Source organism: Triticum urartu, chromosome 6A (assembly GCF_056163025.1).
Source record: "Triticum urartu cultivar PI428250 chromosome 6A, HENAU_Tu73, whole genome shotgun sequence".
NCBI classification, from domain to species: domain Eukaryota; kingdom Viridiplantae; phylum Streptophyta; class Magnoliopsida; order Poales; family Poaceae; genus Triticum; species Triticum urartu.
In genome coordinates this window covers 589,753,731-589,770,341 of record NC_141878.1, presented here as the reverse complement: position 1 = coordinate 589,770,341, position 16,611 = coordinate 589,753,731, and the positions used below count along the sequence as shown (strand labels likewise).

The 16,611-nt window shown below is 43.5% G+C and overlaps 3 protein-coding genes across 4 annotated transcripts; 2 read left to right on the top strand and 1 right to left on the bottom strand.

Annotated features, from left to right (window-relative positions):
* Positions 1-1,481: 1,481 nt before the first annotated feature.
* On the bottom strand, positions 1,482-5,495 carry BS14A (BET1P/SFT1P-like protein 14A). Its single transcript, XM_048681017.2, has 6 exons — positions 5,336-5,495; positions 5,181-5,227; positions 2,985-3,129; positions 2,101-2,157; positions 1,954-2,013; positions 1,482-1,875 (listed from the first exon to the last, which is right to left on the bottom strand). The coding sequence occupies exons 2-6, from the start codon at positions 5,192-5,194 to the stop codon at positions 1,786-1,788; spliced, it is 366 nt and encodes a 121-aa protein (XP_048536974.1). The 5' UTR covers positions 5,195-5,227; positions 5,336-5,495; the 3' UTR covers positions 1,482-1,785.
* Positions 5,496-5,614: 119 nt separating this feature from the next.
* Positions 5,615-8,660, top strand: LOC125515516 (ARM repeat superfamily protein). Its single transcript, XM_048681016.2, has 7 exons — positions 5,615-5,878; positions 6,947-7,080; positions 7,190-7,416; positions 7,503-7,641; positions 7,920-8,046; positions 8,146-8,264; positions 8,362-8,660. Exons 1-7 carry the CDS (start codon positions 5,734-5,736, stop codon positions 8,401-8,403), a joined length of 933 nt encoding a protein of 310 aa, XP_048536973.1. The 5' UTR covers positions 5,615-5,733; the 3' UTR covers positions 8,404-8,660.
* A 3,653-nt stretch (positions 8,661-12,313) lies between these two features.
* On the top strand, positions 12,314-15,625 carry LOC125515515 (F-box/LRR-repeat protein At3g26922). 2 transcript variants are annotated; one of them, XM_048681015.2, is made up of 5 exons: positions 12,314-12,641; positions 12,733-13,577; positions 14,097-14,267; positions 14,357-14,558; positions 15,170-15,625. In XM_048681015.2, exons 2-4 carry the CDS (start codon positions 12,750-12,752, stop codon positions 14,534-14,536), a joined length of 1,179 nt encoding a protein of 392 aa, XP_048536972.2. In that variant the 5' UTR covers positions 12,314-12,641; positions 12,733-12,749; the 3' UTR covers positions 14,537-14,558; positions 15,170-15,625. The 2 variants fall into 2 exon arrangements, with proteins under 2 accessions (XP_048536972.2, XP_048536970.2); XM_048681013.2 differs by having other exon boundaries at positions 12,317-12,621.
* Positions 15,626-16,611: the final 986 nt, after the last annotated feature.

Sequence of the window (16,611 nt, the reverse complement as noted above, 5' to 3'; positions counted from 1 at the left end):
AACATCTTCAACTAGTACTTGGAACTCTTAATTAAACATGTCCTACATATATGCATAGAGTAGTCAAGGACTTCAACTACTGGTCACTTATTCCAACATGAGTTTAGTATATCTGTATATACATGGTTGCTCCAATGGCAACAGAAATGTCATGGAATTTATTGCCAAATATGTTGTTGAGGCCTAGAGCTAATTAAGTGCCTATTCAACGTTTCAGTACTCAGGTAGGCAGGATATACAAAGGGTACTTCAGGCTGGCAGAGTAATGAGATTTTTGAAGCTACCTACAGGTAGGCAGGCTTTAACTAATCATGGCAACGTATAAAAACCGTGTATGCTTTTTATGTTAGATCTCTCTGTATGCCAACAAACAGATGATGATGTCCGGCGATGCTGAAATATATACGTGCTTTAACTAATCGGTGAACTTCATGACAGAAGATTCCAATTAATCACAACATATTTCATGAAATTAATCATTGTGATCTTGGTTAGATAAGATGTACCCGGTGATAACAACATGCTCTAGAAATTCTCAGTGTAAGCCCAAGTCATTCCAGCAATACTTTCACAGCATAAGCAAATCTTCATGTTATGTTTATTTGAAAAAAAAACTTTTTAAGTAAATATACTAGCTGCAGAAATTACATTTGATTAATTACACGGCCTAGCATGTCCAAGCAACCCGCAGCTGATATGGGGAGAGAGGAAAATCATAGAGATGCACGCCTAACTCATGTGGTCCATGCATGAGATGCATCAAATACATATATAGATATACAAGATATGCAAAGTACAGTAAAGATCCTGCCATGCTCATATGCCTCCACCCCACTCCAATCTCAAAAGGAAAAGGACAGGGCAAAAGCCAAATGCAACCAGTTAATTAAGCATGCAAACCCCTAATCCCTTTTTTTCCTTCTTTCCACAAAGCACTGCCCAGTAATCAATTAGGATGGTGGCACATCCCCCAGGGATGGATAACCTAAGCTTTGTCAAACTTTGAATGGGGTGGTGTGCATGACATATCTAACACATCCCTAACAATTACAAATGCAAATCGGGCACTAATGAGCTGCATCCACAGCAGGCAGTAGTAGATTAAGGGTTGTTCACATGCATGTATCTGGTGCCACTGGTAAAGAAATGAGGGTCATGCATCTGATTAAGATTGGCTGCTGCGTGCAATTATCTATGGTAATGACAGGTGTCCGGCGTCTGTTCCCACACGATTAGGGCATCTTCGCCTCAATAATTGCGCTGCGCCAGTTGTTAATCGCGCGACTAAACCACCCGCTGACCTCAAGTCTTGATCTAAAAACTATGCTTACACAATGCAGCAACTGCATTGTTATTTCGGTTTTGGACTTGTACCTATGGCCGCGGGCGGGACGCGTGTCGCGCTCGCGGCTACCCCACATAAGCGTTCAAGTAAACTCCTGTCTACTGGTAATCAGAACCCCGGGGGGAAAATAATGAACTTGTAGTAGCAAGCATTCCAAGTATACTACTAGTAGTTATCATACATATAGCATGACAGTGCAAACAGGCAAAGAGTTGACTCCATATTCTGTAATTACTTACACATCACCAGAGCAAAAAAAGAAGTAAAGGGTTGTAATCCACACACGGTGCAAACTAGCGACACTCGGATCGACATACTTTTGACAGATTAAGTACATACGACATGTAGATCGACCGGCACAACCATTTTCAGCATGTTCTTGGGCACCCCCACTCCACACATAGCCTGAGGTGGGAAGAGGATGCAACCCAAGGAACCTTCTACCTGGTCAGGTAGTACACTAGCATGAAGAGCGCGACGAATGACGCCACGAGTGTCCCCATCCTCCTGCTCGACTTGGTCTCAAACACCTACGTTCAGGAAGACATGAGTCAGTCTCAGGAGAATACGAGAAGATGCATGGCGAGTTGGTTAATCCGGCCGCTTACTGTCTTGAATTTGTCCACTGTTCCAGAGAGAAACCCCCTTGATGAATCCATGTCATTCCCCTGAATAAGGTATGTCATGGTAAGATAGCAGCAGCAGTAGATTCAGATCTTTGAATGAGGAAAAGGTTCAGAGTAGATACAACATACCATTCTGTCCAGCATCCGGTTATGAGCCTCCACCTCTTCATTTATATCACCTGATATCTACAGAATGGTAAACAGCTTCAGTAATCCTCAAGCTGGAAAGGCTGCCAGCAGGCAGATACACACATTTGAGCAGAACATCAAGAACTACGGAAGCGACTGCTACTCATTTCATTTGTCATTTGAGAACTGAACCTTCAACAACTCTACTACTTAAAGCTGCTGGCCATGCCTAATTGCCCACATTGAGTCTCACAAGCAAAATTCAGACTGAGAACACCAACAGTTAGACAAGAATCATCCCACGCTCTGGGCCCAAACGTTCCTCACGCCTTTTACTTTGCAGGCTACTCCCAGTAGCTCATCGAACAACAAAAGATTCCGTCAACAGCTCATTCATTCACTAGGTTACAAAGCAGAGCCAAATGTATCCCCACACTCAAAAGGAGTTGATCCAATACATATTATATGAGGAGGCTGGTCAAATTGCATCAGTTCAACCAAATAGTATATTACAATTCAGAAAAGCCGTTAACTTAAGATTCCTTCTCATCTAGCAATTTTAAGGGGGGGAACTCATGCCGAAAATCAATGCTTAATTCCTCACTGGCTATTCAAACTAAATGGTCCAGGAACGCACATGGTTACCATGGATACCAGTCTAGATTAGTATTGTCTATAAAGTTGCAATTCCTAAAGTTGTTTATCTCTTAGTTTTGCGAGAAAAAGATGTTCCTTTTTAGAAAGTGCTACAAATATCTTCTTACGATCTTAGCTAAGCAATACAACTAAAAGATAAACAAGCATAATCAATATGTGAATACACCAACTCTTTACATAAAACGAAGATAGAGCATTCAGATATTCAATTATTATGTGGCACTCACCCTCTTGAGAATGCTGACTCGATCTTGCAATCCATCCATAGCTCGCTCATTCTCATGTTCATCTATCTCATGTGAAGAATAAGCTGATGATCGGATTCCACCTTCTTCAATGCCATCAAAAAGAGCAGTTCTGGTGCTTCGGTAGCTATCAAAAGTGCAGAGAATAGTTATATAAGAATGCATACAGATTTGACAAGTGCACAGAAAACATAAAGTCCAAAAGAAACACAGAAATGCATACGCAAACTAAATTACTTCGCATATGAAAAGGACCAATGTTTATATTTTTTTCTTTAAATTCGAAAGTCAATAAATTCTGAACACATCATCACCTACAACAAATGTATTGAAGGGGAGGGCACTTAATCAGATAAAGAAACTTTACATAACTGTATGTTAAATCAATGTGAGGACAGAGCACCCATCACCAAACTTTTGATAATGGTCAGACTAAAAATATGTACAACACAATGTGCCCTTGTTCCTATTTATAAGGATGTCTACTCATAAAGCTGTCAAAGGATATAGATGTTACAGTACAACTTACACCCGGAGACAGAGTGAAAGACATGAGATGTGCTATAAACACTTGGAATTGATAGAAGTTGTTTGTGTTAGCAGATTTCTTGTTAGGTTATTTACTATATATAGTGCCACAACAGGCAGGCTGGTGCGTTTACTTCGCGTCGCCAATGTTTGGCACCAAGTTCAGTCTTCACAGCTAAATAGAATATCGGCCCACCTTAATTTCTCTCCCAACATCCTATGTTTCATTCAATATTTTGCTCATTTGTTCCATTTAGCTGCCTTCAAATTCATGTTGGATCAACATTGGGATGCCTATTACCCAAGTAGAAAAAAAACAGAGCAAGATCCATGCTATCAGACTGAGAGTCTATCATACTAACAGAACATGCTATCTTCATGCCCTATCATAAGAGTTCGTAATAAGTATGAAATGCAAGAATACATAATATTGCAATTTATTCCGCTATAGCCTATCATGTTCAAACAGTAGCTTCCAAGAGTCCAGGTTCTTAGTTCATTGATCTGATGGGAGGGTAAGATCAATGCCATGTCAGTGTGTCACCTTGTCTACTAAGCAGATATGCATCTCCGTTCAACTAGAGTGGACAAACGAACAGCGAGATGATGGCACATGGCAGTGTAAGAAGTGGAGCATCTATTGCAAATTTGGTGGAAATGGAAAAAATTGGCACTGTCCTGTGCAAGATTAAGTAATTCTTTGACAAAACAGGTGCAGGATTGAGTAATTCTATATCACAAAAAAGGATTCAGATCTTCAACAGAGGAACCAGTCGCAACACTTTGAGCATATTCATTTTGAAATTCAAAACAAATGTGTCAAGGCAATAACCGAAGCTGATCAGCGAAAACACATAGATCTGGTTCCAATTATTGAGAATAAGTTATCGGGCAGGCTACAGACACCTCTAAGAGACAAATAAGTACAGGATTAACTAGAACACTTAGGTATCAGTACTAACTAGCCAGCTAGCAAGAGTATCGCCAGGAACCCCATCTGATTCACCACAGCATACTGCCATTCCCGGCGACCTAACCAATTTACTGAAATGCAAACTCTTAAATAGAAGGCAAGACTCGACAACAAGACTGCATTGACGGATCACCTTAATCGTAAGGTCCTTAGGAGAGCATCAGTGCATCCATTTCAGAACACGCATGTGAATTCATATCACAGCACCGCATCATGACAATACGAACGCAAGCGACCACCGGAGCCACTCAGTCAGAAAAGGCCCCTGTTTATGAATCTCGCAGCTAGTCGGCTGGAAAGAGTATCACCATGCCCTCATCGAGTTCACCAAAGCGTACCGCCATTCCCAGCAACCTAACCAACTCATTGAAACTCTACACCGTTGAACCATAACACGGGGTTCAGCAACATAATAACTAGAGTAACAGATCACCCCAATCTCCCTAGTTCACAAACGGACAGCACGCATCACACTGCCAATCCCATTAATCGCACGGGAACTCCACATGCCGCGGCATCTCACAATCATTGCGAGGGCACGGGCAGCAGCGAATGGAGTGAGGCCCGTCCCCGGCGACGAATCTCGCCCGCCCTCGTGAACCCTAACCCCCGCCCCTAATCAGCCGCCCCAAAATTCGAAAGGGCACAATGAAATGACCAAGCAGTGCAGAGCCTACCCCCTCGCGTTCATGGTCGCGGCTCGGCTCGGCTCCCTCCACGCCCCCTGCAGAAGAACCCAGCACCGCCAGCGATCAGAGACCCGGCCACAGGGGCGCCGAAAACAAAGGGGAAAATTCCGGAAAAAACACAGAGGTAGGTAGATTCGGGGTACCCGCGGATCTCCGGCGGCTGTGCCTCTCGATTTCGCGCCGGATCGGTGGCTGGCGTCGGCGTCGGGGGAGGAGGAGGTGAGGGAATGGCACGGGGGGAGGAGGAAGAGGGAGGCGGTATAGTGGTAGCTCGTAACTGCCACGCGGGCCCGGGCGAGGTGGGGCCCGCTGGCAGCGACGGCAGGTTGCTCGGCGCACGTGGCGGCCTCCGGATGGGGGCGGTGACGTGTCCCGCCCCGATCGGACGGCCAGGATCGCGCGGGACTGCGTAGAGCTAACGCGCACATTCTTCTTTCCTCTTTCTTTCTTTCCAGTTCCTCTTCTCTTCTCTTACCGCCGCCGCCGCCGGGGGAGTGAGCAGCAGCGTGAGCGCGTTGCCGACGGTCGTGCGGAGGGGCCGATGGGGTTCGAGTCGTCGGCGGAGACGGAGCGGTTCCTGTGCGAGCGGCTGCTGGACGCGGCGCAGCCCATCGCGGAGCGCTTCCGCGCGCTCTTCTCCCTCCGCAACCTCCGCGGCGACGGCCCCCGCCACGCGCTCCTCCAAGGTGCCTCCCCTCCCCGTCGATTATAAGTACTCCAGCTTTAATTTGATGCTGCGGGTAGCGGCTTTCATAGGTCATGCTTCAGGGAAGACTAGAAAGAAACTTGCTCTAGCAGCAGCTCTTGATGCTTGCTTAGTTTCAGCTGCCAGTTCAAAGGAATATTAATTGGGATCCCTGGCCTGATTGAGCCTGACTGGTTTCCTGCTGGGATTGCTGATAACCTGAAACTTACTCAGCATACTTGCCTTCTTCTTTGCCCAGTTCAGCTATAGCTACCTAGAGAACTTCAATCTGTTATAATAGCTTCCTCGCCCCTGACTGAGCCATAGATCTCAAGAGCCTGAAGCAGTTGATTCCGTGCTGATAATAGGTTGAGCTTGGATTGCCCTCCACGGAATCTGATGCTTCAGTTGTCTAGCTGGGCGGTTTTGGCGCCTTACATCCATTTAGTTTAGTTTCGAGTGTATCCAGTTAGTTTATGAAAGTCCTCTCACACTGTTAAATGTTGCTGGTTTCGGTTGGCCCTGCTCAGTATGCCTGGAATCGGGTGTGGTTCTGTGTGTTTATTATCTGCTTGTGCCAGTGATTCGTGCGGATGGATATCTCTAAGAAAGTTGGGATGCTAGCACCTTGTATGCACTAGTGATCCTAGGATCGTTGCCTGTCCCCTTGCCTGTGTATGTTTCTCTGTTTCCAGATTATTCATCTGTCGACATGTATACATGATGAATTGCTCAAAGTTCTGGTGCCGAACACTTTCTTTTTTCTGTTTCTCTATCTCCAGATTATTCATCTGTCGACATGTATACATTATGAATTGCTCAAAGTTCTGGTGTCCAACACTTTTTTCTGGGCTTCTCTCTAGATGATATTCCATTAGGATTTCCTTGTTCACTTTGCTTAGTTTTGAAATTATATGGTATTTTACTTCAGATCTGCTTTTAGTAGTAGATCCTACTGATGAAGCTCCTAGATCTAAAATTCTACTGGTTTTTGTTTAATCTATTACTGAAAATTATGTGCCCGAAAGAAATGGTTTAGAAAATCTGATGTATTTTCTTGAATGCTCAGCTGCAAGGGATCCCTCTAACTTGCTTGCCCATGAGGCTGCATTTGCGCTTGGACAAATGCAGGATGCTGAAGCTATCCCTGCATTAGAGGGAGTTCTCAAGGATCTTTCATTGCATCCAATTGTCCGCCATGAGGTAGTTCACCATCGCAGAAGTTGATGTTATCTGCCCTTTCTGTTGATGTTATCTGCCCTTTCTAGTACCTTGCTATCCATTTGAGAAGCGCAATATGTTTATTGATCAGGCTGCTGAAGCCCTTGGAGCTATTGGCCTGGAAAAGAGCATTTCCCTGTTAAAAGAGAGTTTAGCAGCTGATCCTGCCGTGGAGGTGCAAGAAACATGCGAGTTGGCTCTTAGACGGATAGAAGGGCAGAAGAATGCCAGTGGCGCTGAAAGCACAACAATTTCGCCTTATCTATCAGTTGATCCAGCACTGCCTGCCAAGCAAGGACTTTCAGTAGAACAACTAAGGTGTGTCTTTCAAGACAGTTCTAAATGTTTTTTCTGTATCTAGTATGCATCATCTTGATATTACTAGCATGGTGGATACTTTTCAGGGAGCTTCTCCTCAACGAGCAAGAAAAGATGTATGAACGTTATGCAGCTCTTTTTGCACTTAGGAATGATGGCGGAGATTATGCTGTTTCTGCTATCATTGAATCTCTAGGTGTGAAAAGTGCTCTTCTGCGCCACGAGGTTTGCTTGAACTTTTACGATTTTCTGTTTGCTGTTTTACCACAAGCATAAATTATGAAAGATGGTATCTTCATTTAAATTAATAAAGCCAATTGTCATGCTAAAGAACAGAGATGAATAAACCAAAACCAAAAGTTCGGCCTGCATCTTCTTGCATTTCTGATAACTAGGATTACTGATAAATTATTCTCTGTAACATAACCATTTTATAATATTCTTGCTGTTTTAGTGCCTACTGTTTTCTGCAGCATAATATGTTTTCTTCTACTATTCTGCAGGTCGCTTATGTATTAGGTCAGCTGCAAAATAAGGCTGCTTCAGATGCACTTTCTGGTGTGCTGAAGAACGTCAATGAGCACCCGATGGTCAGACATGAAGCTGCTGAGGCCCTTGGTTCAATTGCAGGTAACTAACACCGCATAACTTGCCAGAACTCTGGTACTTCTCCAGTCGATCCACATATGTTTCAGGGTTTCCTGACACTGGTGATGCTGTTGCTGTTAGATCAAGAAAGCATTGCGCTTCTGGAGGAATTTTCCAAGGACCCCGAGCCCATCGTCTCCCAAAGCTGTGAAGTAGCCCTCAGCATGCTCGAGTACGAGAGATCAGGGAAGTCGTTCGAGGTAACACACACACACCTGGCCCAGATCAACGCGAATATTTATGCACACCGGTCACTTTTTGCCGTAAATATTAACATGTGTACCTTTTTTTATGCAGTTTCTGTTCCTCCAGACTCCTCAGGTGCAGCAGGAGTCCTGAGCCAGCTTCAGATATACACTTTGATGGACCTGTCAGAGTCGACGGTTCGGTGTAGTGGTGGACATGATGTCTGAATGAAGTGTCGTCGCCCTTTTCCCATTCTTTTTTGGGTGTTCTTGCTTGACACCGGGATAGCAAAACGGCGAAAGATACCACTGTGAATTGCTCTCTGATGAGAATATCATGTACGCATGCCTCGTGAAAACAGAAACTGATACTTTGACGAATTTGTTTGCCTGTGGATTGTGCATATCTTCTGTCATGGTGTGAAACACTGGGTTTGTATGCATACCTTCAACTATCACACTGTCACAGAAGACGATGGATATACTCTCTCCATTCCGAATTACTTGTCACAGGTATGGATGTATCTAGATGTATTTTAGTTCTAGATACATCTATTTCTCTGGCGAGTAATTTGGAACGGAGGAAGTAGATATGACAAGAGAAGCACGAACTATCGACACCAAATCAAGTATACCTTTTCTGTTTTCATTTATATCAGCTTTATCCTAAGTCAAACTTTACAAACTATAGGGTTCATGCTTTGGGAGTAATCCACATCTCTTCTGGCATTGCCTCGGTTGGAAAAACCGTGCCTTGATCATTTTGGCACGTGCTAGTCGGTCTCGGTCCGACCAACCGATCGATCAAAGCAAGAGAGACGAACAAAGGCGCCCCCTGCAAGGTCGTTTCCGTGTCTGGCTTATTGCGATACAAACACCCGCCTTGCCTCAAGGAGGGTCTATTGTTAGTTCGTTTGATTATTTCCCCGTTCTTTACTTTTGTTTCCATTTCGAAATATTGTAAATATATATATTTCAAAAAACTACATTAGATAAATTATTTAAGCACACATTTTTTATGAGATGTAAAAATTTGTTCGCGCAATTGTTCATACCATTCAAAAAATGTTCACATCATTTATAAATGTCCACATGTTTAAACATATGTTCATGAAAATGTAAGAAATGTTCGCATAATTTGTAAACACTGTTCGTACCAAGAAAATTTGTTTATAACATTAAAACAATGTTCACACATTTAAAATATGTCCATGACATTTTTAAAAATAGTCATCAAATATAAAATTGTTGGCACATATTTTTGAATTTTTTATAACATGTCTAAAATGCTTGTGCCATTTAAAAAAATGCTCATAACCCCTTAGGAAATTGTTCGCTCATTTGTAAAAAATGTACGAATTTGTGGAAAATATTAAACTTGTGTTTAAAAATGTTCACTCTGTATTAGGAAAAAAATCAATGTGCATTTGACAAAAAATGTTCAACATGTCCTCATATAAACATTCATCGTGTGTTTTAAAAAAATGTTCAACGTGTATCTTAAAAATGTTCAACCTATATACGAAAAATGTTCAACGTGTATTAAAAAAGGTCAACATGTATATGAAAATGATTTTTGTACATTTCCAGCCGCCCATGTCTACCTATATGTTTATCCAAAGTTTCATCAGTAACCTTGGCCAACTCTCGAAACGAAAACCGAATTCTGTTGCAAGTGCCCGTGCGACAGGGCGATTACCTTGGTCCCCTCCGCCGCTCGGCTCCCTAAAGATTAATGCAGATGATGTAGTCAATATTCAGGGCGGACGAGGAGTTGTTGCTGCTGTGTGTCAGGATCAAAACAAAACATACATGAGATCTCTGATCTCATCTATTACTCTTAATGGTGTCACCGATGTGGCCGTCTTTGAAGCTTTAGCATGCAGAGAAGTTCAGCCTTTAGCAACTGACTATGGCAACACATATTCTTATTTTTCGAGACAATAGTTTGATCATCAAAGATATAGAAGCCAATGTTTGGAGGAGCTAATGCGGTGGTGATCAAAGAGGCGAACCTCACTGAGTACAATTTGAAGAGTGTCGGTTTATTTGCGAGTCTAGATGTAGAAACTATGAGCTGATAGGTTAGCTAAGTTTTTATTTTTTATTTATTACTCCCTTCGTCCGGAAATATTTGTCGTAGAAATGAATATAAATGGATGTATCTAGAACTAAAATACATCTAGATACATTCATTCTTCGGGCCAGGGGCGGAGCCAGAACTTTTTTGGAGCCTGGGCAAGTTGAGCCTAAGTGTATAATCTAGAATTCGAAAATCGGCTATTTGGATGCGTATCATAATATACCACCAAGTGAAAACATAAATATAATAGTCACACAAAATGTAATTTTGAAATGAACCAATATATAATATCAATATCAGTTTCATATAGTAAATAAAGTTGAGACTTGACAACAAAAGATACATAACCAGTTCCATAGAGACAAACTCGTCATGTTGGCAACAAAAGTAAAACTATACATACCAGATGTCACCAGACGTGATTGTGCCATTTCTTTCACCATAACAAAAGCATCTCTCACTTGTTCATTTTTTTCCAAAAGAAAGACATACAACCAGCATTGCATAGAGGCAAACTCACCATGTTGCCAAAGTCCTACAAGGCACTACAAGATTAAAAATGGATTTGTATTAAAACAAATTTAGTTGTGAGATCTGAATATATTCAAAATCAAAAGCAAGAATAGAGATGGTCAAATGGAATGGAACATACCGACATTGCACTAAGGAAAATCACGAGGAAAATGCCCTTTCCTAGAACTCATTTCAGTAAATGTTCAAATGATATCCTTATCATCAACTGACTTGAATAACTCCCGCTCGGTGTAACATATCCATATTATTGATCTTGCTGCACAGTTTATTCTTAATAATCTTCATGGCTGAAAAAGCTCTCATAGCAGATGCCGATGACACCGGCAATATCAAAGCCAGCTCAATAAGTTTGTATACCAATGGAAATACCAAATGTTTCTCATTTTGAACCATCTTCATGGCCAAACCTTGAACATCACCACAACTAGGAAAAGAAGCATGCCTTTTCACTTGACTTATATAAGTGAGAAGTTGCTCTCCTATTGTTCCATGGTCATCATTAGAAAAGTCATCATAATAAAAAAGAAAATGAGCTACAACAAGTAACAAGTTCATAGTACGGAACATTGCAGCAACTACTTGTATTGTATTATTCCCTCCTGAAAGAAATATAAGATCATTTAGATCTAAAATAGTGACAAAAAGTCCGTATACAAGGGTTTGTATATATGCACTGATTATGAAGATCAATGCATCATAAGGAAAAATACTTGTAGATCCTTTCTGAATCTATATGCAGAACTGCAGATGGCACCTAAGTATGAACTATGATGCAAGTACGGGATAGTTTGGTGGAGGATTTCAAAGAAACACTACGATTTTACAGTATCCAGCACCCACAAATACAATTTTTCTCTTGTCCCCAACAAAAAATCCCCAAATTTAAACCCCAGGTCTATCAATGAATCAACCCTGGCCGGCCAGACAAGACCAATTATTTAGAGATGAGAGGAAGGAGGGGTTGAGGAACGAGGTAGAGTGCCTCGGTGTTTGGAGTCCGCTCGTCGCCAGCCCTGCTTCTAGCCGTCTCCAGGGCAGCCGCCGGCCTCTGTTGCCAGTCCGTGCGCTGGCTGCCTATAAGAAACGAAGGGACAAAGAGTTGGAGCGATCGATCTGTGGATCGTACAAGTTCGCTCGCGTCCTGCACTCATGAAACAGAAGTTGTTTGGGCCTGGGCTGCAGACTGTTGTACTATTGGGTTGTGAACATGTGAGAGACGATGGCCCAGATTTGTTTTACCCGGGTAAATCCAACTACCGAACAGATTTAGCCCTTTATTATCTCTAGGATCGCTGCCATCGAGGAGCCAGCGAGCCCGGACAACTTGCCCGGGCTCCAGGGTCGCTGGGCGGTGCCTCCACCACTACTTCGGGCAAGTATTTCCGGACGGAGAGAGTATTTGATGCCAGTAGGCATGTGTGCCCTTGGAGCCACATGATCTTCTTTAAAAAAAAAAGGAAAAAGCGATACCCTTTAGCATTTGCAGTTTTGCACGCCTGCGTCCTAAAAAAACAACTGTGCGCCTGCAGCGCCGAATCCTTCGCCCAACGAGCTCGCCTCATCGTCGGTCCGGCCGGGCTGCCTCACCGCCGTGACACCGGAGCTCGCCGCGGATCGCCCCCAACCCCCCCTTGGAACTCACCGCGCGCCACCCCCAAGTCCCCCTACCCCAAGAATCCCAAAGAATCGCGCTCCCACTTCTGCTCTCCCTCGCCTAGTTGACTCCGTCACGAGGGCTTCTTGCGGCGGCGCGAGGTGAGCCCATCCATCCGGCGGTATATATTCTTGCAGCACATCTTCTCCGGTGTGCCGTCTGCACCCGCTCCCTTCCCTGGACGTCAGCTGAACTCTGCAGCTTGGGCGCAGGCAACCTGTTCGACGAAATGTCCAGGAGGCTGAACGAGGTGGGGAGCACGGCGGCCGTCGGCGAGCACCGTATCGGGGACCTCCCGGACGACCTGCTGACGTACCTGATGTCGTTCCTGCCCTCGCGTGACTCCGTGCGCACGTGCGTGCTCGCCCGGCGCTGGCGCTCGCTCTGGAGGTCCGTGCCCGCCCTGCGCCTCGAGGACGGCCCGCGGGGCGACGGCGGGCCCAGGAGCAAGTTCGTCGACGAGCTGCTGCTGCGCCGCCACCCAACACCTCTGAACCTATGTGACATCTGTTCCGAATACGACACGTTTCACTGCGAGGAGGCGTTCACACGCATCAAGCCGTGGCTCCGGTACGCCTTCTCGCATGACGTTCGGACGCTGCGAGTTGTTGCTGGTTCGTTGACAACCAACCTGGTCCTCGTCTCGTCGCACCTGAAGAGGGTAGAGCTTTGTTTCATGCAGTTCAAAGGCTCTGTGAATTTCAGGGGCTGTCGGGTGCTAGATGTGTTGGAGATGAAAGGCTGTAACATCCTTGCGAGCATCTTGTGCCAGTCAGTACGACATCTTACCATCAAAGGGGGGTGTTTTGACGATAAAACCCGCCGTTGTATTTCTGCCCCAAATCTCATCAGCTTGAAACTAGCTCCATGCCAGGGTCTGACTCCGTTGCTTGATAGCATGCCATCGCTGGTAACAGCATCTGTTGAATCCTTTGATCAGCAGTATCATTACTGTTTTGATGTACCATGTGAAGGATGCGATAGGCAAGCAAGATTTCCTGTGGTTTTGGAAGGCTTGTCTGCTGCTACAAATCTGGAGTTAACAACTGATGATCAGGTATGCTCCCATTTTTGCTAATTCCTTTGTCTTTTTTTAAATGAGCTAGTCTTTTATGTTTGTATCCAGATATCTGTCAGTACAAGCATATTGAACAAGCTCATTATGTGCATTGTTGTTTTCACCGTTTCACATGTTTGAATCTTGATGTTTCTATGTACTTGTCTGGCAATATGCATACCTCTACTTGATACTTTAGCCATATGTATACTATTAGAACATGTAGGATTGAGATTAATTTGTGAGCAATATTTCTGAGTAGACCAGAAACTGGCAAAGTACAACTTCGGATATAAATCTCATTATCTGGTAACACTTAATTAACTTAATTTCTATGAAAAATAAGAACCACCAGAAAGTTTCCAAAGCATGTACTCTCTCCGTCCCATAATGTAGGACGTTTTTGACACTACACTAGAGTCAAAAAAACGTCTTACATTATGGGACGGAGGGAGTACTTCTGTATCTCAAAAAGCATCATGTACTTGTTTTGTTTTTAACCCCCTTCATTTTGTCCAGTTGTCTATTTTCAGAATGGATTTGAAATGGTGCCCCATGTTTAGCAAGCTCAAATGCTTGTTGCTGAACAAATGGTGTGTGGCTGATTATTTCACTGGATTGATTTACTTCCTCCAGCACTCACCAATTCTAGAGACGCTGACACTTCTGCTTGATTTTCAAACTCACGAGGTATATATTCTCAAAGTTTGATAGGTTTTTTCTTTGAAGTCGCCATGTACCTCCTGCTGACTTCAGGAAAATATTTCTGTTTGCTACAGAAATGGCATGTGATGGAAACATATGGAATCTATGACCCAAAGGAACAATCACCACTATCGAAGCATCTCAAGGTAGTCAAAATCATACGCAGCTCAACAAAGGAAGATGTTATAGTTGACCGTATCCTAAAGATCCTCTGTGCCCATGGAGTGCCTTCCGAGCAAATTGACATCCAATAGAACTTTCTTCTGCTGTTCGACTGTAAGTAACCAAACCAGTCTTCATGATTATGTCTTTCATAGTCAGCATATGTATGTACATAGTGTGCTCGGATATGTATAGTTCCGACCGACCTAGTTTGAAGCAGCATTCCGTACTATTTTTTCACCATTTCTACACCCACCATAATAGTATGCATTTCAATCCGTGGCACTGGCACCACAATGTCATAATAATAGAAAGTATGAAGTAAGGATCAAATGTTTGATTGGTCAAACTAGCAGATGCGAACTAAAGGCAGGCAGCACCGAAGGCAGGAAGACTTTGCAAGTGTCTATCCATTTCGTCTTCGTAATAGGATTGGTTTGGGGCAGTTTTAGCGAGTTGCTATTTTGTTGCCTGTAGATCGAGTAAATGGTCAATTGCTACGCTACCCTATGAACTAACAAAGTTAAACCTTGTGTTGAGTTTCATGTTAATAGCAAACTATCCTTCCAATATTCCCATGACTAGATCAAGTGGCATGCTGGTCCAATGACCTTCCAATCAGTGAATAACCTCTCATAGTCTCATACAGTTTCCTCTGCATCTATCTACTGCTTCTTCCAACCTGGGTTCTCATGTTCTCATTGTTTCCTCTGTTTTCTGTTCAGGCTTCCATTTTGAGCTGGCTCTGTGTCCCTGGATCGCACCAGGAAGGAAGTTGCTGCGTTTTTGTCTACCACACCACCCCAGGATGCGCCTCCCCGTGTCCTGTTCATATATATGACCTTACATGTAAACAGCTGTATGTATGTCTTGCTTGGATGCAGTCGGAGCACGTTGTTATAGTGTCTGTCACCGTGGTCCTCCTCGCGCGCTTTATGCTCATTTCCTCAACTCAGCGGCAGGCCTGAACTGCCAAGATGATGTTTCAGAGACCCTGTCTAGTGTTGGTTGTTCCAGGATCGCGCTGGTTGATTCCAGAACTATAAATTCTGTCTTGTGGCTAGGATCGGTTTCCAGATGTATGTGTATACTAAACTAAAACCACACCCTAAAAATACAGACAGGCACCCCTGTCGAAGTTGCTTGAACCAAAGGATGAAGATGTTTCTCTTTGTCGCGCTGCTGCTGAGATTTGCACTTTATATTTGCTGTTTTTTTAGGGTGTAAATACTAAATGGAAGCAGGTATAGGTCTCTGGTTACCAGAATTACGATTGAATTCATGGATATGATGTAGGTCTCCGGTTACCAGACTTGGGGACAAATATTTTGAATCTATTTCTTTTGCAAGCGATCCTGCTAGTCAATCACAGACAGTATGGTGACCCAGAGTGTATGCTATGCTGATCACAAAATTCGATCCTCTGGATGTATTCCTTTATTTTGCTGCACACAGTTTCAATCAAGTGCCAAGAGCTACCTAACAATTCATTGGTCCAAGGTACGCTGAAAACATGGACTTGAGAATCTATGTAGTATTTAGACTGGTGGAGAGTATTTATTCTAGAGAGGTTGTTTATGCCTACTCAGCAAACATCATATGACTGCTATTCAGTCAAATGGAGTTATCAATTCATTAGTTCACGATAATCATACTGTATTTTTACTCACTATGCCTGCAATGTTTTTGATTGTCCGCTTTTTACTCATTCCAGCATCTGTGTCTGAAACATATCAAAGGAAACAACGCGACTATCACGTGGTACAAGGACATGTGTTTCATAGGGGAAGAATTGCCGCTCTGGCAATACCGGTCTTTTTCGACGCTGCCTAGATCTCTGTAACCCTGTCTGCTTCAGGCCTGCGCTGTGTATAACAACTGGTGGCCAATGTTAACAGGTTCGGAACTTTTGTTTACAATTGACAAACCTTTATTCCGTACTTGGTTTCAGATGTAAATGAACCATGGCATTTTGTGCAGTCCTCACGTAAGTACCTCGTACTAGCGATGCCACTCATGCTTTTCCTGGGCTCCGATTCTCCATCGATCATGTCGAATGAGGGTGATGGGTAAGTGAGGAACCTTCCGTGCCTCAACTGGTAGCCAGTACTGTTGCTTCGTTATGAATCACGCTTGTGAAAATTAATACTCCCTCTGTCCCATAATA